This window comes from Anarhichas minor, unplaced genomic scaffold (genome assembly GCF_050575085.1).
Source record: "Anarhichas minor isolate MPS153535 unplaced genomic scaffold, ASM5057508v1 ptg000002l, whole genome shotgun sequence".
NCBI lineage: Eukaryota > Metazoa > Chordata > Actinopteri > Perciformes > Anarhichadidae > Anarhichas > Anarhichas minor.
Genome location: NW_027466448.1, coordinates 7866061 through 7884346, shown reverse-complemented (window position 1 = coordinate 7884346; position 18286 = coordinate 7866061). Strand labels below are relative to the sequence as shown.

At 41.6% G+C, this 18286-nt stretch overlaps 1 protein-coding gene across 1 annotated transcript in view; it reads right to left on the bottom strand.

Moving 5' to 3' along the window:
- Positions 1-12685, bottom strand: part of itga1 (integrin, alpha 1) — a 39867-nt gene extending 27182 nt beyond the window's left edge. The window contains exon 1 of the mRNA XM_076088168.1: positions 12371-12685. Within this exon, the coding sequence (XP_075944283.1) occupies positions 12371-12416 (46 nt within the window). The 5' untranslated portion in view covers positions 12417-12685. The remainder of the gene's footprint in view (positions 1-12370) is intronic.
- Positions 12686-18286: the final 5601 nt, after the last annotated feature.

Sequence of the window (18286 nt, the reverse complement as noted above, 5' to 3'; positions counted from 1 at the left end):
ATGTGGTTTAGCACAGCCTCACAGAGCAGCATGGCTGTCGATGTGTTTCAACAGATAAAGGAGACTGGCTGATGAAATACAGTCCATGTATGTCATTGTTTATCATAACAAAAATCTCCTTTTTGCTGACCAGAAAAATCTAATCTAAATTGGCTGAAATATCACAGCCCTGAGACTACAGCAGGCGACCAATGAACGGGTCTGTTTTTGGTCAAGCTCCATGTGGTCCTGATTGCTTCTGGCAGTCTGTCAGCCACACTAACCCACAATAAAACCCTGCTCCCCTCGCGGCTACACTTCTCAAAAACGAAAACGACTCCATTTCAGCATCTAACAATCCAGCAAGAAATCAAACTAAGTAGCCAAAGTCAGATCTCTCTGATACAGCCGGGGCAGAAAGCAGCAAAGATCAGCACCTGTTGGCCTGTGAGACATCAAACCGGCTATAAAAATGACCCAGAGTCAGCACCTGTAAGCTTCAAAGCCTCGTTCAGCCACAGTAAAAACACACGCCCGACCGGCACCCGCTCATCTGTAACATATCTAACCAACTATAATCAGCTTTAAAGCTCAACGCAAATCAGCACCTGTAGGCAACAAAGTCATTAAGTAACCGTGAAACTCAACCTTAATCAGTTGCAGTAAGACACACGTGTCAGTTGTAAAGTTGATCCAAGACAGACACTCAAAACAAATCCTCTAAATTTAAAGAAAGCAAACGGTGTTAATGACACGTCAGTCTGAGTGGGAGAATTAATGTTTTTGTGATGGTGATGTCAGACCCTTAAAGAAAATAAAGCCAAGGCTTTGGGTGGGACCTGGACCTTTATGCACCATGTGCTGGTGTGTAACAACAGACACTACTGGCAAAAGAGACAAGCTTCATATTTTGGAATGGGCAGGTTATAAAACTGAAATATTTCCAGATTTCAGACTTTGTTCTTTTATCAGTTTTTCTTTTCCACTGCCCTTCTTTACTCAGCTTTCCCGTCTTACTTTCCCATAATTCTACTCTGACTGTCTATTTTTCAGCCAATTGTCTTCTTGTTTGTTGCTCCAACAGCATAAACACTTTCCTCTCTAATCACTCTGGTTATCAGTCATGAGCTTAACTTCTGACAGGTGTTTAGCTCTGCTGACTCTTACTTAATTGTCTTTTCAGTTGCTGCTTATTTCTTGGCAAATTTAAAGTATGTGGGTGTGCGGTGGACACAAGGGGTCATGGTTGTAGGCGTGTTGGAGTTTTCATATGCACGGGGGAACACAAGGGGCAAAATTCAGACTTTTATTGCTAATGTCTGCAGACAGAGAAAGATATAGTTTAATTAGACGAGCTTCACCATGATTAGAAACAAGACTATAAGTCTGCAGCCATACAGTGGTGCTTTAACCTGAATTCTAACAAAGCAAGCTAACATGCTCATAATGTCAACAACCTGGGAACCATTTCACAAATGGTGCCAGCATATCATTTCACAAATAAATGTCAAACAAAAAAATGGAAGATAAATTCACCAGTCCTACATTCCTCTCACATGCTCATGCACGGGTCGCAAGTCTGGTGTTTCTTTTGATTAGTTAATGTGTCAGAAATAACGCTGGAGGAGCTTGCATGTTGCAAATTTGGTGAAACTCGCCCCTGATGTTTTGGCTGGCACTGAAAAGATTTGACCCGATGACGTTGTTAGATAAGAAGGTAGTTCCCCAAAGTTATTACATTAACATGAATGTCAACTGATTGACAAAGTCAGTTGGGTTCATCCTCTGGGGATCATGAAATGATGCTAATCGAAGAAGATTGCTAAGTTAAAAAACTTTGACCTGGCACAAAAGGGAAAGTAAAGGTCTCATCAAGGACAGTTTGTTTCATCCTGGGGAACATGAACATGTGTTCAAAATGTCGTGGCAGTTACTGAGATATTTAAGACATCGCCATTGAGGCCCACCAAAAATCATCTCCTTTAACTCAGCTCTCAATCTGCTTCCTCTCCTCCACCCATTCATTAATTAATACTCGTTCCATCCCTCTCTCCCTCAAGAGCCTCATCCATCTCTCTACTATTTCCTCCTTCCATTCATCTTCGTCCCGATACCTCCCGCCCCAGCATCTCTCTGCTGCTCTCCTTTCATTCATTGACTGAACGCGTCGGCTCAACGGTGTCAGATTCCCCTCTCTGAAACTTCCAGATGTATCCTCTGGAGCTCTGCTTTTTCCACCGGTGCAGAAAACATGTTTTTGATCTATCTGGGATAGATCAAACACCTCTGGAGGAACTAAAAATACACACACCCGAGGGTCAAATAATGACCTTCCTCCAGAATCAATAAGCAACATGCTAAATAATCATGCTACGCCTCAAATACTGTAACCATGAGCCTGTGGGTAAACTCCATACTCCTACAACTCTTAAAACATCACGGCAGATTTATTTTGCAAAGTCAGTGAAGCCAAATAGAAATATTTAAAGAAAACACAGAAACAAATGAGAATCCAATGAACAGGAAATAAAGAGTTCAGTTTGTCGTCACTTATCCTCCGAAAACATAGAACAATTTCCTGAGTATATGCAATATTAAATAACTATGTCTCATTTTAATTAACATGCTCTGTATAATAAACAACATACACTACAACTGTAATACTCTAATTATAGTTTTACAAAGTGGTAGTACAATTTATTTGTGCTACGTTTAGTGTGTTTTGAATAAGTGATAAGGCTCTTAGCCACCACTTAACAGACCAACACACACATTAATCTGCACTTTCCAGTTGTAATGATTACATTTTAATTGGTGGTACAAGAATACACAAACAGTAGAGCGCTTCTCGCTTACTGCCGGCTCTTTACGAGGATTTTTGCAATTCATTTATAGGAAAAACGAATGAGAATTTGCTTTATGGTGGCTTCAAGCTCACTGTTTTGTTTTAATCTGTCATGCTGATCAGGGTATTTCCAGAAAAAGATCTTGCTCTTAAAGGAATAGTTTAGCATGTATTAGTTTTCTCTCCAAAAGTTAAATGTAAACATTGATACCACTCTCACGTCTCAGCACTTGATTAGCCTAGCTTAGCATTAAGACTGGAAGCAGGGGGAAGCATCTTTCCTGATCGGTTCACACAGAACCGCACCCATATCTTTCTTAAGCCCTTTAGAAAGATGTTGAAATGCTTGTTAAGTGTTGGTCACAGCAGCAGATTAATCTAATTGTTAGTTGTGGGGTGTTTTGTAAATACATCACTTGTAAAACAATGATTGAGAGGGAAAAGCCTACAACAGAAACAATTATATGCTTAGAATCGCAACACAGAGTACAGTGTTATTTCAAGGGCACAGCTATCAGTGCTTAGACCCTACTGTAACCTGTCATACAAACACATGACTATTTTATTAGTATTTATGAAAAGTTGCAGCTGCGCCTAACTATTCTTAAACATTTAATGATTCACTAGTTCCTGATATACTGAAATCATAAAGGTGAAAACACTGTAATAAGTAGATGTCTATTGTATTGTGTTTCCATGGTGCTTTTTTTGTTGTTTTTGGTATATAACTTTCAGAGGTAAAAAAACTCTTCCGTGGATTGAAGCTCAAAGAAAAGAAAGAGGAAACATTTTTTAAACATCTCCACATTAGTGTGGACATGGCCTCAGCAGGGGTGAATCCCAGTCCTGTCGACACGCCGCCTTTCTCTGTAAAACACACAGATGTGTTCAAGGAACACAAAACTCCCCTTCATGTTTTGTTTCTCCGCTGTTTTTTCAAGGCTAGTCAAGAACCCTAATCACACAGGACATACGCACTCTGAATACTGTAAAAGAGTAAGATGAACAGGCAAAAATAAAAAATAAAATCGACATACGAAACCCTGGTGAGTTTCAAATCACCTTAGTTCCTTCCTCAACCATTAAACTCCCAAAGACTTGAAATCACCTGAGGCCACTAAGAATCTGTCACGTGAACTACATCAAATGTTTTACTATTTTTTCTCTGCTGCTGACTTTATTCTGCCCTCTCCTCACATGCACAATACTGAGCAAACAGATATTATTTTGAAGATATTTGTTTTGTACTGTAACTGTGCTTTTCAGTTAGTAATCGAATGTTGTGCTGCCTGAAATGATTGTTATGAAATAACCATTTTTGTTACAGTGTTTCGTCGATGGTGAACAACCTCGGGTGAGACTGTGCAAAGTGGGGAGGGGGATATCGGTAGATAGGGGTTCGCACTCGTATGCAAGTTAGAATGTATGGCCCCGACCACGGCCCCTGACATATCAGTAGCCTAACTGTGCTGTGTATTGATAAAAATCCATGGAGCTGTCCCTGGTGCTGAAGAAGCCACGCCCCCCCCCCCCCCCCGATGTCCAAATCGCCGACTGCTTGTATGTGCATGAACGTTATGTACATATGTTAACGTCTGTCCGTTATATGAATCAAAGTGGAAGAAGAATAATCAGCCTCATTCTGACTGACAGCAGATTGTAACAGTGAAACATTACCAGCAGACATTTTTCTTCATGGGAAACTTTTGTGCTGGGAGAAGAGCATCGGGACTAGCGTGGCCGTTCCGTGTTGGCCTCTTGTTGGAGAGGTTAATGTGAAGACGTTGCCCCAGGCAGACGCCACAGCTCCACTGCTCCCTGTATGATGCCAGTATGATGGATAGCTCTGGCTCGCCGCTGGCCTGGGATACTAACAAGTAAGGGGGAAGGAGGGGCTGGACAGGCCTGGTGCACAGATGCAGCATTGCTCTTGTTGCAAAAACACACAGAAACACATACATCCAGGATCTGAGGCTATCAGCACTTAGCAGAGAGACTCCCAGAGGACTACAAGCATGTGTGTGCAAGTATTTCTCATGTGTTTTTTCTGGCAAGATGTTGTGGGGTCTTGGTTGGCACACACTGACAAAAACAAGGAAATTACTCGAGACAAGCCTAAATCCTGTTTTTCATAAAACAATCCCTTTATCACAAACAACACCCTAAACAAAAGTTAACACCAACATAAGATACGTTTTAACACTAGCTGCGCTATAACAGTGAACCTGTCCTCGACAGACATTTTCCAGAAAAGCTCTGAAAGTCAATAATGACTTTCCTCTCTCAGTATCAAAGGAAGAGAACTTCATAAAACTGGCAAACGGTACAGAGTTAGTTTGAACCGCGCCAAACAAGTTAGATGCGAAACCACACGTAGTTTTCTGCACTACACCACACGACTACTTTAATTATAGAGGTGGCGATTCAGATAACGCTCATATGAGTGATACCGGTCACGACATGTTTTTTGGAGGCGCTGACAAACAACTTGTTGACCACTGCAACATAAAATACAGAAGCAGCGGAGAGGACTAACCCACTTCCCTGTTTGAAAGACAGAAGCAGTGGATGTGTACTCTCTCGTTAACCTCTGCACGTTTCACTTTTCTCCTTGTTTTTGCTCAATCTCCTCTGAAGGGGACCTCCCCTCCGACTCCCTATCACCTCGCCAGCAGCTTTCCCTCTCCCTATACCCCTCTGTGACACTCTCCCCTTTGCCTCCCTCTCTGCTCTGATGCCTCCTCCCCCGTCCTCCTCTTTGCCCCCGATGCTTCACAACAACGGTTTGGTGCCAGAGGTCACGTGACTGAAAAATACCTCAAGCACGCACAAACTGTCCGCAGACATAATAGTGTGACAGAGTGTAGATATAGACTCCTATAAACACCTGATAATCTGTATTTGCAGAATGATAGAACTGCTGCTGAGATAACGTTTGATAAAAGTGGGGGTTCAGTGTAAATATGCTTGATAGTTTAGGACAACACTTGACAATGAATGATAACAAGCAAATGTAGGCCTGTGTTTCAGACACATCTTCAATATTTCTTCAACATGGAAAGAATTATACCAGGGCTTAATGGGGTTAAAAGGATGCCCCTGACATGCTACAATTGTAACACAAGTGATGAAGTGTGAAACACATGCAGAAGGCTTTTATGTGTCCAGTGTGTTTATACATGTGTGTGTCTGTGTGTGGTTTGACCTTCCTCAGAGGTTAAGACCCGCGTAAGCTGAAACGACATGCAGTGTCACACCTTCACGGGCACTTTGTTTATTTGAAGCTCTTTCATGGCAGATATCAGTTTCTCTCCAAAGTGTGTGTATGTTGTTGGGTGAAGTTTGGGGATTATTCTGCACTTATCTCACTATTATGTTTAGTTTTGAGCTTAGGGGCCACTTATAGGAAGATTTGTTTGTCAAACACTTCATGGAGACAGGACCTGCTACTCAAATACAACGAGACTTAAAGTTGCAAGCAGCAATGAACGGGCCCTCGCACCTTTGCGCACGTTGGTGGTACTGGCGGGACGCCGGCTCACGCGGCGAGAATTTCTGCAACCATCGAACAACTTTTTTTCCCGCGTGGAGTGTGTGACGCTGGAAATTATGTATTGCAAATACTTCACCAGTTCCTGTATCCACTGTGTGGCGCTATAAAGAAGACGCGCAAACATGCATTATGTTGCTCATTTCAAGTGTAAACCACATCATGCACGTCATGTAAATCGAATGCCGTTTGTCACAAAAAGCAGATTTCCTTTCATAAAAAGTCACCAGCTTTTCCACTCAGTTGGGTTTTTTCTACTCAAAATATTCAGGGTGCTCCTGCAAAAACATGCAGAGGAGGAAAAATATAATTCAAAATGTTTACCTGTTTTGTTGTATTTTTTTATTTTCCTACAGTTGAGTTGATGACAAAGCATTCCAATTGTGTTGGGTCTATACTGGACTCGTTTTTAAAGAATCTGCTATTTTATATATAAAGCACCAGCAGTGCTGTGTGTGTGTTGAGCCTAAAGCCAGTTTTCGATGTTAGAAGGTGACTCTATATTAACCTGGCTATATTGCCAATATAACACAGAGCTTTGGATCCACTCTAAAAGTGTATTATTATCATTATAGTAATAGAGAGATGTGCAGACTGTGATTTTGAAAATATTTTATATGAGAACATCTGGTGCCCAAATGCAGCACTGAATACAGGGAAGCAGATACAATGCCTGTACAATAGTTTGTATGGGCGCTATAGACTTCCACTGTAGAGTCAGTGCCTTTGACAAAATCATTATATATATAAATGCATGCATAATGTACATCTAAATCATTTCTTAATCATTTACTTACACTTTATAAATGTTATTAATCATCTACAAGTCATTAATAATTGGTTTGTAATATATATAATACTTAATTTACAAATGGGGAATCCATCATTTACAAAGTATGAAAACACAATCATGAAACACATAATAGACGAGCTTATTAATCAAGTATAAAACATGTATTACTGTGTTTATGAATTGCATACTAATGAGTGTAAATGTAGGAACAATGCTTTATAAATGATGAATTAAGTGTTTACTCATACTTAACAAATGCTTCATAGCGTGAAGTTATTATAAAGTGTTACCAAAAATGTCAGTAGGCGGAGTTTAGGGGTCCAAGAGGGTTTTTCTGTCTGTAAAATTTGAAGTCATTTGGACATACGTGCTGAGGGGGCTTGCCTTTCCAACTTCTAGGGGGCGTTAGCGAGCAATTTTGTCATACTCGAGCATGGGACCCATAAAATTTCTAATTTTTCACCAGTCCTGATATGCATGCCAAATTTGGGGAGTTTGGGGATATGGTAAAGCCCCCAAAACAATAACATATAATAATTCCTTCAGTTTCAATAGGGCCTTCGCGGCCCGATGTTGTCGGTGCTCGGGCCCTAATAACAGTCTTTCATTCAAATGTCGCAGTTAACTTCTGATAGAACATTCACAACCAAAAACTAACAACACATGCAATACATCTACTAGATTTACCTGTTTTCAGGAATGAGAGAGGGAAAGCTTAACTGCTAAGACCATGAGACTTGTTGAAATGGCTTCATATTCGTAGTCATAGAGCAGAAAAAGTTTGGCACAAGCATCCCCTTGGCAACCTCTGAGTTTCCTTTTTATTTCTCTCTCACTTCCTCATCTAATGGCAGCAGACAGATGATTACGATGCAATGATGACTCAGCTCTGGGTTACTGACAGTCATCACTAATACACATACGAGAGACATTATTCCCAAATTATACTGCAACAAGACGAACGGGTCTAGAGTCGCCCGAGCAGCTCTGTGAGACTGCAATGGTAAAGAAAAGTAAAGAAAACGGTTTTAATAGATGAAACAAAAGTGGTGGACAAATTGAATATTTTTACCTGATTGTGGTGTTAGATAATGGATAGAAATGTTAGCCTTTACTGGGTTGAGTTATCCCAGCTTTAACTGTTTTTGTAGGAGGAATAATGTAAACCTGCAGAGCTTCAAATAAAAGAAAGCTAACGTATACCATGCCCCCCTCTGTTTATCTGTCAGCCACTGCAAGATGACTGTAAGATGGCCACACAGTGGAGGATGCGCTGCTTCTGGTTTGCTTTTAGGCAGAGTTAGTGGAAAAAGGTCTAATTTTTTCTTTCTTCGTTCATATTTTTACGTTTCGTAACACAGTCAACCTGCAAGCAAGATCTTTAATTAGACTATTCATTCATTTTCTGCTAATCAGAGATGGCTGTTAAAGTGGCTTATACATTTCTACTTTACCAACTAAGTCCAAATAATTGAAGTGATGCAGAAAAGAAAGATTGAAGATTGGTCTGTAAAAACGGGGGCATCTGCGACTTAGATGAATACCATAAAAACCCAGAGCTTACGGGTTCAAATTCAACTGGGGCATCTTTCCCTTTGCAAATCCTTGTTTCAGCATTGTTGCCACATGCTGCAGAGACAGCAGTTGCACATCTGTAGTGGGTTGAGGCAGCACGAGTATGAAACCATGTCATGTGGGTGGCCTTTGTGGTTTCACAGGCTCGAGGGTGAATCTTTGAACCGTCCTTTGAGTATCACAGCTCGTCAAGGAGATATATGCTCTTCTGTTTTCTGTTTATCCACAGAATAGAACTTCCTGTCAGATTGGCTACACTTTGACAGCAGTCACCTCGGCATGCACCCAAGATGCACAAGCTTGTCTTCATCTGCATGGGCTTCATGTGATGCCAAATGCTAAATGCTAAGCCTTTTAAATTAAATGTCGACATTTCCTAAAAATACACACATTCTCTGTCAATCGTGTAGAAATCACTCAAATAATTAGACATTAGCTTAGCTCGGAGACTGTTGACTTTGAATGGACGCACTGACTGACCACACAGTTTCGGTTCAACGGGTGCATTTACAGAGTCACTAGCATCAAACACATCTTTTCCCTCAAAAACATCAGCACACATTTTGGTGTTTCATCATCAAGATCCATGTATCGGATACCTACTAAGTGAGAAACTATCCCATAACTTGAATGGGATTTCTGTCATCGCATGCCTTATCTTAACGTCCCGGATTTCTTTGAAGCCCCAGCTCTCACAAGCCTTGAGAAGAAACTATCTTCCTGTTTTCTTCCTATCAGGAAGTGTTACATGTGACTGTACTTCAAGTCTATTTGGTTGTTTGACACCAGACAGCCAGAGATCTGTGTCCCCTCTGTCTTTCAGCACATAACCTATTGGCCTTTTATCACGGCCAATGATTGTCACACTCCAAATGTAAACCATGAGATAACTGTTAGTATGCACACATCCTTGTGTGTAGGAAGTGTGAAAACCTGCACCTCTACCACATCAGATATAGCGCTCACCATAAACTGAAAGGCAAAACATTTATGAGAAAATCCTAACCATATCTCAGCAGAGATGGAGTTGTGTGACATTTCTTTTCTAGTTTTATTAAACTCTGAACGTATTTCATTCTCCTCTGACAGAAAACATGATTGTGTTCCTCATCCGCAGATAATATGACTTAATTTTGCAACTTTATTCTTACTTCTTCATCCACATTCAGTAAGTACTACCTTACTGACTGCAAAGTCAGTAGGATTCATCCTCTGTGGAACATGAATGTCATCCAGTAGTTGTTGAGATGTTACGGCCCAAATTCAAGTGAGTGAGTGCCAAGTCTTTTAGTTGAAGAGGAGATACTATGGTGACAGACAGCCAACGGAAGTCAAGACAATACACTCGGTTTCCTTTCACACCTTCAAAGTGTTCAGTGGATTCAGATAGTAGTTACACCTAACTGTTTAAAAAAATGAGGGTGATCAAAGATGCAGAATAAACTTGCGTCACAATCAGAGCTTAATCACATACCATTCCAGTGGATGTGTCTGCCACTGACAGCAGGCTGTTTATGTCAAATTAGTGCTGATTGCTGCTGCCGGGGGAGTGAGCTGATAGAAATGATAGTAGAGGAGGAGGAGACATATTGCTAATGAAGGAGATGGCCGGCTACACTACTCGGGCTCATAAATTCAATTCAGAGCTTTAATGTCTGAAGACTTATCTGACCTTACAGCTTTCAATGAATTAAGCATCTACTCCGGTCAACTACAGCAGCATCCCACATGCTCATGAGAATGTAGAGAACAGACAAATTGCCAAATCTGAGATGTGAGAATCTGCAGGAGTCCTTGGAGGAATGTTGAGGGAACTAAATCAGTTTGTGTTCGACTAACCCTCCACCCCTTCCCTCCGTCTTTGTAGCAGACATATAGTTACAAAGAAGTTAAGTACATTCCTAAGTAAGGGGAACATGTAGTCTATATTCTAGCTGAACAGGCAGCTTCTAGTGTTTTAAAGAACCATATGAACTCTAAAATGTTTGTCAAAGAAGCCTCTCGTCATGTGTGAGCTTGTATCACCTCACGAACACAACAAAGACAAAGAGAGAAGCGAGGCAGAATGTCTCAAGTTATTGACTAAAGTTATTGATGTATTTTTATTATCTGACATGATGTCGGGCTCTGGTGAGCTGTGACAAGCATTTTTCCACACTTTAGTGACTATAGACGATGATTAAATTAAACAATTAATATAAACAAAGCAAATAATCATCAGTTGCAGCCCAAGTCTCGAGCGTAGGTGTTCATGATGTTCAGGTCCTTAGTAAGCTCGGTCACTCCGGTCTGACACACACTGATTGAAGCCAGATGCCCCTCTCCTCCTCTGCAGGACCAAACTCAAACCACCTGTAGCCCCATCTCCGTTAGGAATTTATCGAGATTAAATGCTGCCACTACAATAACCACATGTGGGCCTCTGAGGCAGGCAGAGGCAGCTCCGATAGCACAACACGAGATCTCCCAGTATGGACTCAAACCAGATAGCTTCTACCCCTGTGTAACCAGATTGAGGTCTTACTCCAACAGCTCATCTGACTACACGACTAGACCAGTAGGACCAGGATGGGACAAGAGAGACCATAAACTGGACTTTCTTGATGTGATGGTAATGATTTACACATGTGAGTTTCTGCTGATGCCTCTCCACAAACACACACATTTATCTCCATCCCCATCTCTAACTCAATTCTCTAATGAACATCACAAGCCGGTATCACATGTGAGTGCAGGAATCTGAGAATTGAAGAGAGACTTGCACTGTTTACTTTGCTCTTTCTTTTTTCCCCCTTCTTCCAAAATCAGAGAGGTGGCTCAACTTTGCCGGGACTTTCCATCATGTTTGAATCACTTGGTACATTACCTAGAAGTTAATTCACTTCTGCTGCTCTGGAGCTGAACCTGAGAGCACACAGCATCACCGGTGGGACTCCACCAACACAGATATCCCATTAGAGCCTCCCTGCCTCTTAAAGCCGTCATTAAGACAATATTCATTTCACTTTTCACCTTCTAAAAATTGAAATCAAATTATCACTGATGATCTGTAAAAAAAAAAATCCACCCTCCTGCATTGCGATCCAAAGATGCATGTCTGACACAGTTTTACATGACTCATGCTTTGCAAATGACTCCGTTTCTGCAGAAAATTACAAAACTATGACACTCAGAAACAACGCAACTTCTATTTTCCCAGTAAGGCCGGACACTGGTGGCGTGTAAACACTGGCATGCGCAACATTCAATTAGAGCCCTAGACTGACTGTAATGTCTCGATTATATGAGGCAATGCTTCTGTTGCACGTAGAAACAATTAAGTGCTCTGCGGTTCCCCTCAGTCAGCATAAATAGCATCTGGGCACTCCGGACGGAAAGTATTTAGGGTCAGTTTACGAAGACACTGTGGTGCCACCACCTTTCTTAATGGGCGCGCAGTCAATGGGAGTGACACACCTAATGGATGCTTTTAGTCACTCGGTCGTCAATTATGCAGACTGCATGATCCAAGCTGCTCTCCAGCGTGTGCGCAAAAGATGCGCTGGAGTCCTCGGCGCGGTAGAAAAACGTGCCCGTCACTCATTATTTCATCCGACGATGAGCGCAAATGCGCCGAGTTTTTACTCACCAACAACTGCCGCTGTTGTCAAAGTGAAATGACTCATCCCGAGCATCCCGGCGCACTAGAGATGTCCCGCAGCTTCACTTATTCCACGGACTTTTCTGCCTCTCACGCCCGGTGGTCAGATAAACAGGAGATCCCCGGAGAAGTCAAATCGCTCAATGGCTAACAAGAGAAACAAACGGCATTTCCTGTGCTGCAGCATCCACAGTTGAACTGTCTGACGTCCCGTTTCAGACTGACTCCGCCACTCGGGATGAGCTCTGTTCCATTGCGCGTCGCCTCTGCTGAGCAGAGCGGGACGGACAGAAACAGGGAGGAGGAAGAATGAGGAGGAGGAGGAAGGCTGCTGGGAGCGTTTGTAAGGAGTTCACTCGTGCACAGAACCTTATAAGCTACGTTTGCGGGGACTTGGTCTGCCAGACCATGGGAAAATCTTACCAGTCAAGTAGCAGCAGCGCGGGGATGTCTGGAGACCAGAAGACAAACTGACAGGCGTTAAACAATCAGACCAGCATACATAGAATCCAGTCTGTGACAGCTCATCATTCACTTGAGTATCTCGTAAAAATTCATATGTGTATAGATGTATTATAGTAGCATTAAAGTCCTATTATTACTGCATGTGGCTGTCAGAGAATGGTAGCCTGTTGGGTAAAAGTGCATCACAAATCTGGTCAATTTATGAGGGATTTAATGTGTGAAAAGGATTTTTACTTGGAAGAAAAGTTTTTCTTCTCCGATCATAAACACATATTTGCAATCATAACAATTAAAACTAAATTACAGTAAAACTCAAGTGAAAATCTGCACATGTGAACAAACTCAAAGAACTTTAGAGCAAATTTCCAACATTGTTGGTTTTGCTCTCCCACAACACTAATAAAATTGTTCTTGTGCCCCTTTGGCACTCCACCCGCCGTATAATTTCCCAAGGGTCCATTCTCATTTACCAGCGGTGGTTTTGTGTTGAAAGTTGGGGCCACTATACTGTATTAAAAAAAAAAAGTTAAAGCCTTACCATCTGTGCTATAAGCACCTGAAGGATGTTTTTCATCATCAGTTGAAAAACCTAATCCAAAGCGTTTCTCACTAGTCTGACAAGTGGGGCCAATTCCAGGGACCCACAGCTGGAGAGGATGCAAAAATCCCAGTAAGATGATCACAGGATTAGTATAGGAAGGGTGGTGCACAAAATGTGTTCAGGGGAGGTGAGATCTCCCTGATTACAAGCAACTATAGTGCAATGTTATCCTATTTGGGTAGTATCTTACCTACTTACAGCTAGGAGGTTCACTTTAAAACGATACCCTGAGCAGTATTTTCACAGTCCTGTCCATCATCCTGTAATAGAGCTGTAAAGTTATCTGACGCTTGAAGATTTGGCACTAGTTTGGTGTTATTATAATCATCTGGAAATAGTTCACAAGTAGAACAGACAAATCCTCTGATGACAGAAAAGAATGCTGGTATCAAAGTCCTAGTGGTAGTTATGAGTAGGGAACCACATCATGACACCCTAACAACCACCAGTATTTAGCAGTATTTACCAATGACTGGTCATCAAACGGCAACCATTTCAGAAGAACTGTGGTAAATCTATCCTGAGAATTTCTACACCAGCTATCACCATTACAACCCTCTATCAACCCTCTATCTAACTCCCCATGTAGATATTCTACATTATTGTTGTGTTTTTCTTTTCTCTTTGGGGTGTTGCATGAGTGTCAATCATCGATGCAGTGGTTGTCACCTGTGACCAATGACAACTTCCTAGTTATCACACTTTTCAGTTAGGTCACCTGTTGCGATTCACCATCATTTTGAGATATGTGTGGATATAATGTCACGTTAAGTCAGTGCTGCTTTGTGCCCTCTTCAACATTACAATATAGCTGTTACGCTGTTTTCCGATAAGACGACTTGGTTACGTTTAAGGAAAGATCATGGTTCGGATTAAAATAACAAGGGGACCTTCTGCGTCATGGTTGCAATTATAAATAAATGCTAATGAAACAATGGTAGTTATGCTTTAAAAAAAAAAAAGAACTTTGCAGTCAGTTGGAAACAGGAAACCAACATCAGTCTGCCGGGTTTGTCGCTCTGTATGTAGTTTCCTCCGCTTCACGTCACTTGAAAGTAATTATATGTTACTGAAACAATTGTTGACAGTGTCACGAAACGTGAATAAAAAATCATTGTGGAATTATAGAACAGTATTCAGTTTTTTCCTTTTCTTGCCATGAATAATTACCTGGCATCCACGATATAGAAACAATTTCAGAGATTGCTGTGAGCTCCTAATATCGTGTTATTGGTTGCTTTTTGTTTTCCTTTTTTCAATTCCCTTTTCAGCCATATTTCATATTTTGCTGCAATTTACCTTGACATTTTCTTTCTTATTGGTTCCATGAAATGCACAGACACAAACACACCTGCATGACAGTTTCCACTTCTTCTACGCTGAGCAGCAGCACCAGAGGTATCCTTCTCCATTTCTATGTGTAAATATTATGAATGTCGTACACACACAAAAGATGACAAACACAAAGATCATTTGGTCATTCAGTATATCCTGTTGAAACCTTCCTCATTATATAGCTATGCACGCTTTAAATGTACACAAAGACACGCATGTGTATCAGACAGGATCTCAGGAACTCCCTTGTTACAGGAGTCCTTCCTGTCTTCAGCCCCGCAGATATCTGACCGAGACGCAGGAACAATGATTCATTTCCATGTATTTCCTCAATATCGCATACCCTTCCCCACCCATCTCCCCCTTTCCTCATCCTCTCACACACCTCGGCCCACTCACATCTTTTGTTTTCTCCCCGTAAGAATGTATAGAGAGTGTAGAAACGGGGCTCCATGTTTTGCTTTTTGACCTCTACACAGTTTCCTTCTCTTCCTCCGTGGCCTGCCTTCTCGCCCTGACATACTATATTCCTCTATTAGCCATGGAGGTCTATTCTAATGTGTTTTTCTTCTCTCTCCCCCTTTAACTGTCTGTATACATGCAGACAGGAAGAGAGCATAAGGAGCGTACCAGATACAAGGCTCTCAGGGTCCCTAATGAATCAAAGACATCTTCATTTAATTCAATACTTTCTTTGAGCCGATACTCTCAAAGCATTAATATCCTCCAATCATTTTAGCGTTTCCGAGCTGCATTCTGTGGTGTAATGCTCTATGGTAATGAAGACAAACTGTGTATCCCAGGCTCAGTAAATCCCTTTAAGTGAAGGAAATTAGCTTGGTACATACAGTCTGACAGACAATATTTATTTGCAGACCGAGTCAATCGCTGGGTCATGCTAAAAGCCGAGCAGGAGACCCTCCTTGCCCGATAGCAACTATCCCTCCAACAGAGAAAGCTATTTACTGTGAGCATCTGAGGAATCTGTATGTACACAAGAGGATAGTGCTTAGATCACAGCTCACAGTAAACATATACTATGTTTGGCATTCTCTGTTATTGCTGTGAATTATCATCCGATACCTGGAAATTTGAGGTAATATTTAACTAATATCTGTCGGCACAAATGAACCGATAAGGCGGAACTCCTGCGAATTACTTCCATGAAGTCGGGGAACTCACAAGAGAAAGATTAAAGCTGCACATATCAATATTATTATATTAACAATGGGTCTGATTGATAATGCTGTTTGAGTAATGTTATGTATGCTGCTGTAAGTGTATATAGGCAGCTGTTTGCTAACGTTTGCCACAACAACTTAAGAACTAAAAGGTGATTTGTTTACAGCTTGTTCCGCTGCCCCCAAGTGGCCAAAAAATCTATTAATGCAGCTAGGTCAAAATCTAAGAAGCGGAAGGCGAGTTGTTCTCACCTTTAGTCCATAACATCAGGCTTCGAAACCCCCGCATCCCATATTTCCTATAATAGTCCCTTCCTGTCTGGTAAATGCTCGTGTTTGTTATACTTCACAAGGCACGTTTGTAACACAGGTTTTCTGTTATGAATTTGTACTTTCCAAGCTCAAGCTGAGATAACCTCGATATCAACCTCAGGTGTTGTTTTGACGGACTTGGCAAAGCTCCTCCAGAGCCTCAGAACAACAGGCTTCCAATAAAAAGCAAACTGACTTTTGAGAGGAAAATCGGCGGAGTGCCCCTTGAAAGAACCTTCTTACACCTTCAAGAGCCAAACTAATGTTGTTGATGTCATGGTGGTTGCTCGCAAGCGTGGCTTAGCTATACCACTGGGGATGAACTTCAGGGGAAAAAAGAACTGTCAGTTCAGTGTGAAGGAAAGCAGGTCCATCCTCACTGATTCCTCTTTGATGAGAACAGCATTTGACTATGTTTTGAACTCGAACATTAACCAGACCAAGGAGAGTGAATGAAAATATCTTCCACTTCAACCCCCCCCCCCCCCCCCCTCCTATGGTCTTAACTCTTTCTTGTTCACTTCACGATTCTTTCTTTTATTTGTTCTTTAATAAACAAATGTTTGGACAGCTGTCAACAAACAGGAAATGCTTCATAATAAAAAGCAGATGGAAACCAAAGTGATATGTGGATCTAGGCTTCATTTCCTGGATATTAATGGTCAAGAATTGCTCAAAAACCAAGTTTGAGATGGTCAATTTTGAAACCCAAATCAGACATCTGATGCCTTCATGGAAGCATGTGAGTAGAAATTAGGGCATTATCTTCAAAGTCACTCTCCAGTTCCCCTCTGGTCAGCCAAAAATACAATCTGACACATGTTGACAGCAATTAGAGATCTCTTCAGTCTCCTCCTTCCTGGGGTCATCCTGCCCTATCTGTGTTGCTGACAGGACCTGGAGCTTCACTTCACCCTGCAGAGGGCCGGCAACGGGGTCCCGACCCTTTGACTCTGTCAACACTGAGTCAGAGTGTCGGTTACAGCCGGGCCACTGGCTCTCTGCCTCCCACGGACACATAACAACAGTGGTGAATCCTTCTTCTCTGCTGAACAGAGTCACGCTTAACAACTTTTTATTTTTACATGCATCCCTGCCTTTGAAAATACATTTATATTTGACATGTGATGAATTAATGTGTACTCAAGCAGAGGACTTGAGATGTACGACTGTTTGTATGAAGCATTTCTAGTCATACTAGCTGCAATGTTGGTGGGTTGGTTGGTTGGTTCACCACTTTAGTCCAAACTGAAATATCTTAACAATAATTAGAACTCTTCTTCACTTCCCTGGAGTCAACGAGCAATGAGCGGTTTTCGAATACATTGGCCCACGCCACTGTACAGCCAAGTGTTTCTGACGGCCACGCCCCCAAAAACAGCACTCCCAGGAGGCCAAGTAATGGGCTCTTGTCGAGCGAGCACAAATTGTAATAACTGTTATCTCAATCTTTCATCTAGCACCATTATCAGGTCAACTTTAATTTGTCCAATACTTTGGTTTATGACCAAATATCTGCAAAATTATCGATATTCTCATCAACCTCAACTGTAATTTGAAATTTAGTGATAATAAGGATATGTTAGCATGCTAACACACTAATTAAGGATGGTGAGCATGGTAGACAATGTACGTACTTATCATCAGCACGTTATCATTGAGAGCATGATAGCATGCTGACATTAGCATTTAGCTCAAAGTTACACTGTGCCTAAGTAGAGCCGCTAGCTTGACTGTCGATTATTTTTTTCTTCCTGTGTCCTTTGACAACACTAAGCAGCATTGTTGTGGAAGTAGAGTCAAAAGTCGGAGGCCATTCTGTTTCTGGGCATTGCTATGTGTAAGTATGACGGCCTAACAATGACAGGAATGGTTTTTTTTGTCAAAGCTTGTCCCCAGACCCTGGTGTCATTATACAGGAAGTTTGGTGTTGGCTTCGCTCAGTGGAGTGGATTGTTTAAAGACTGGTGAGTGCCAAAACCGGACTGCAGTCACTCCCTGCCGGCAGTT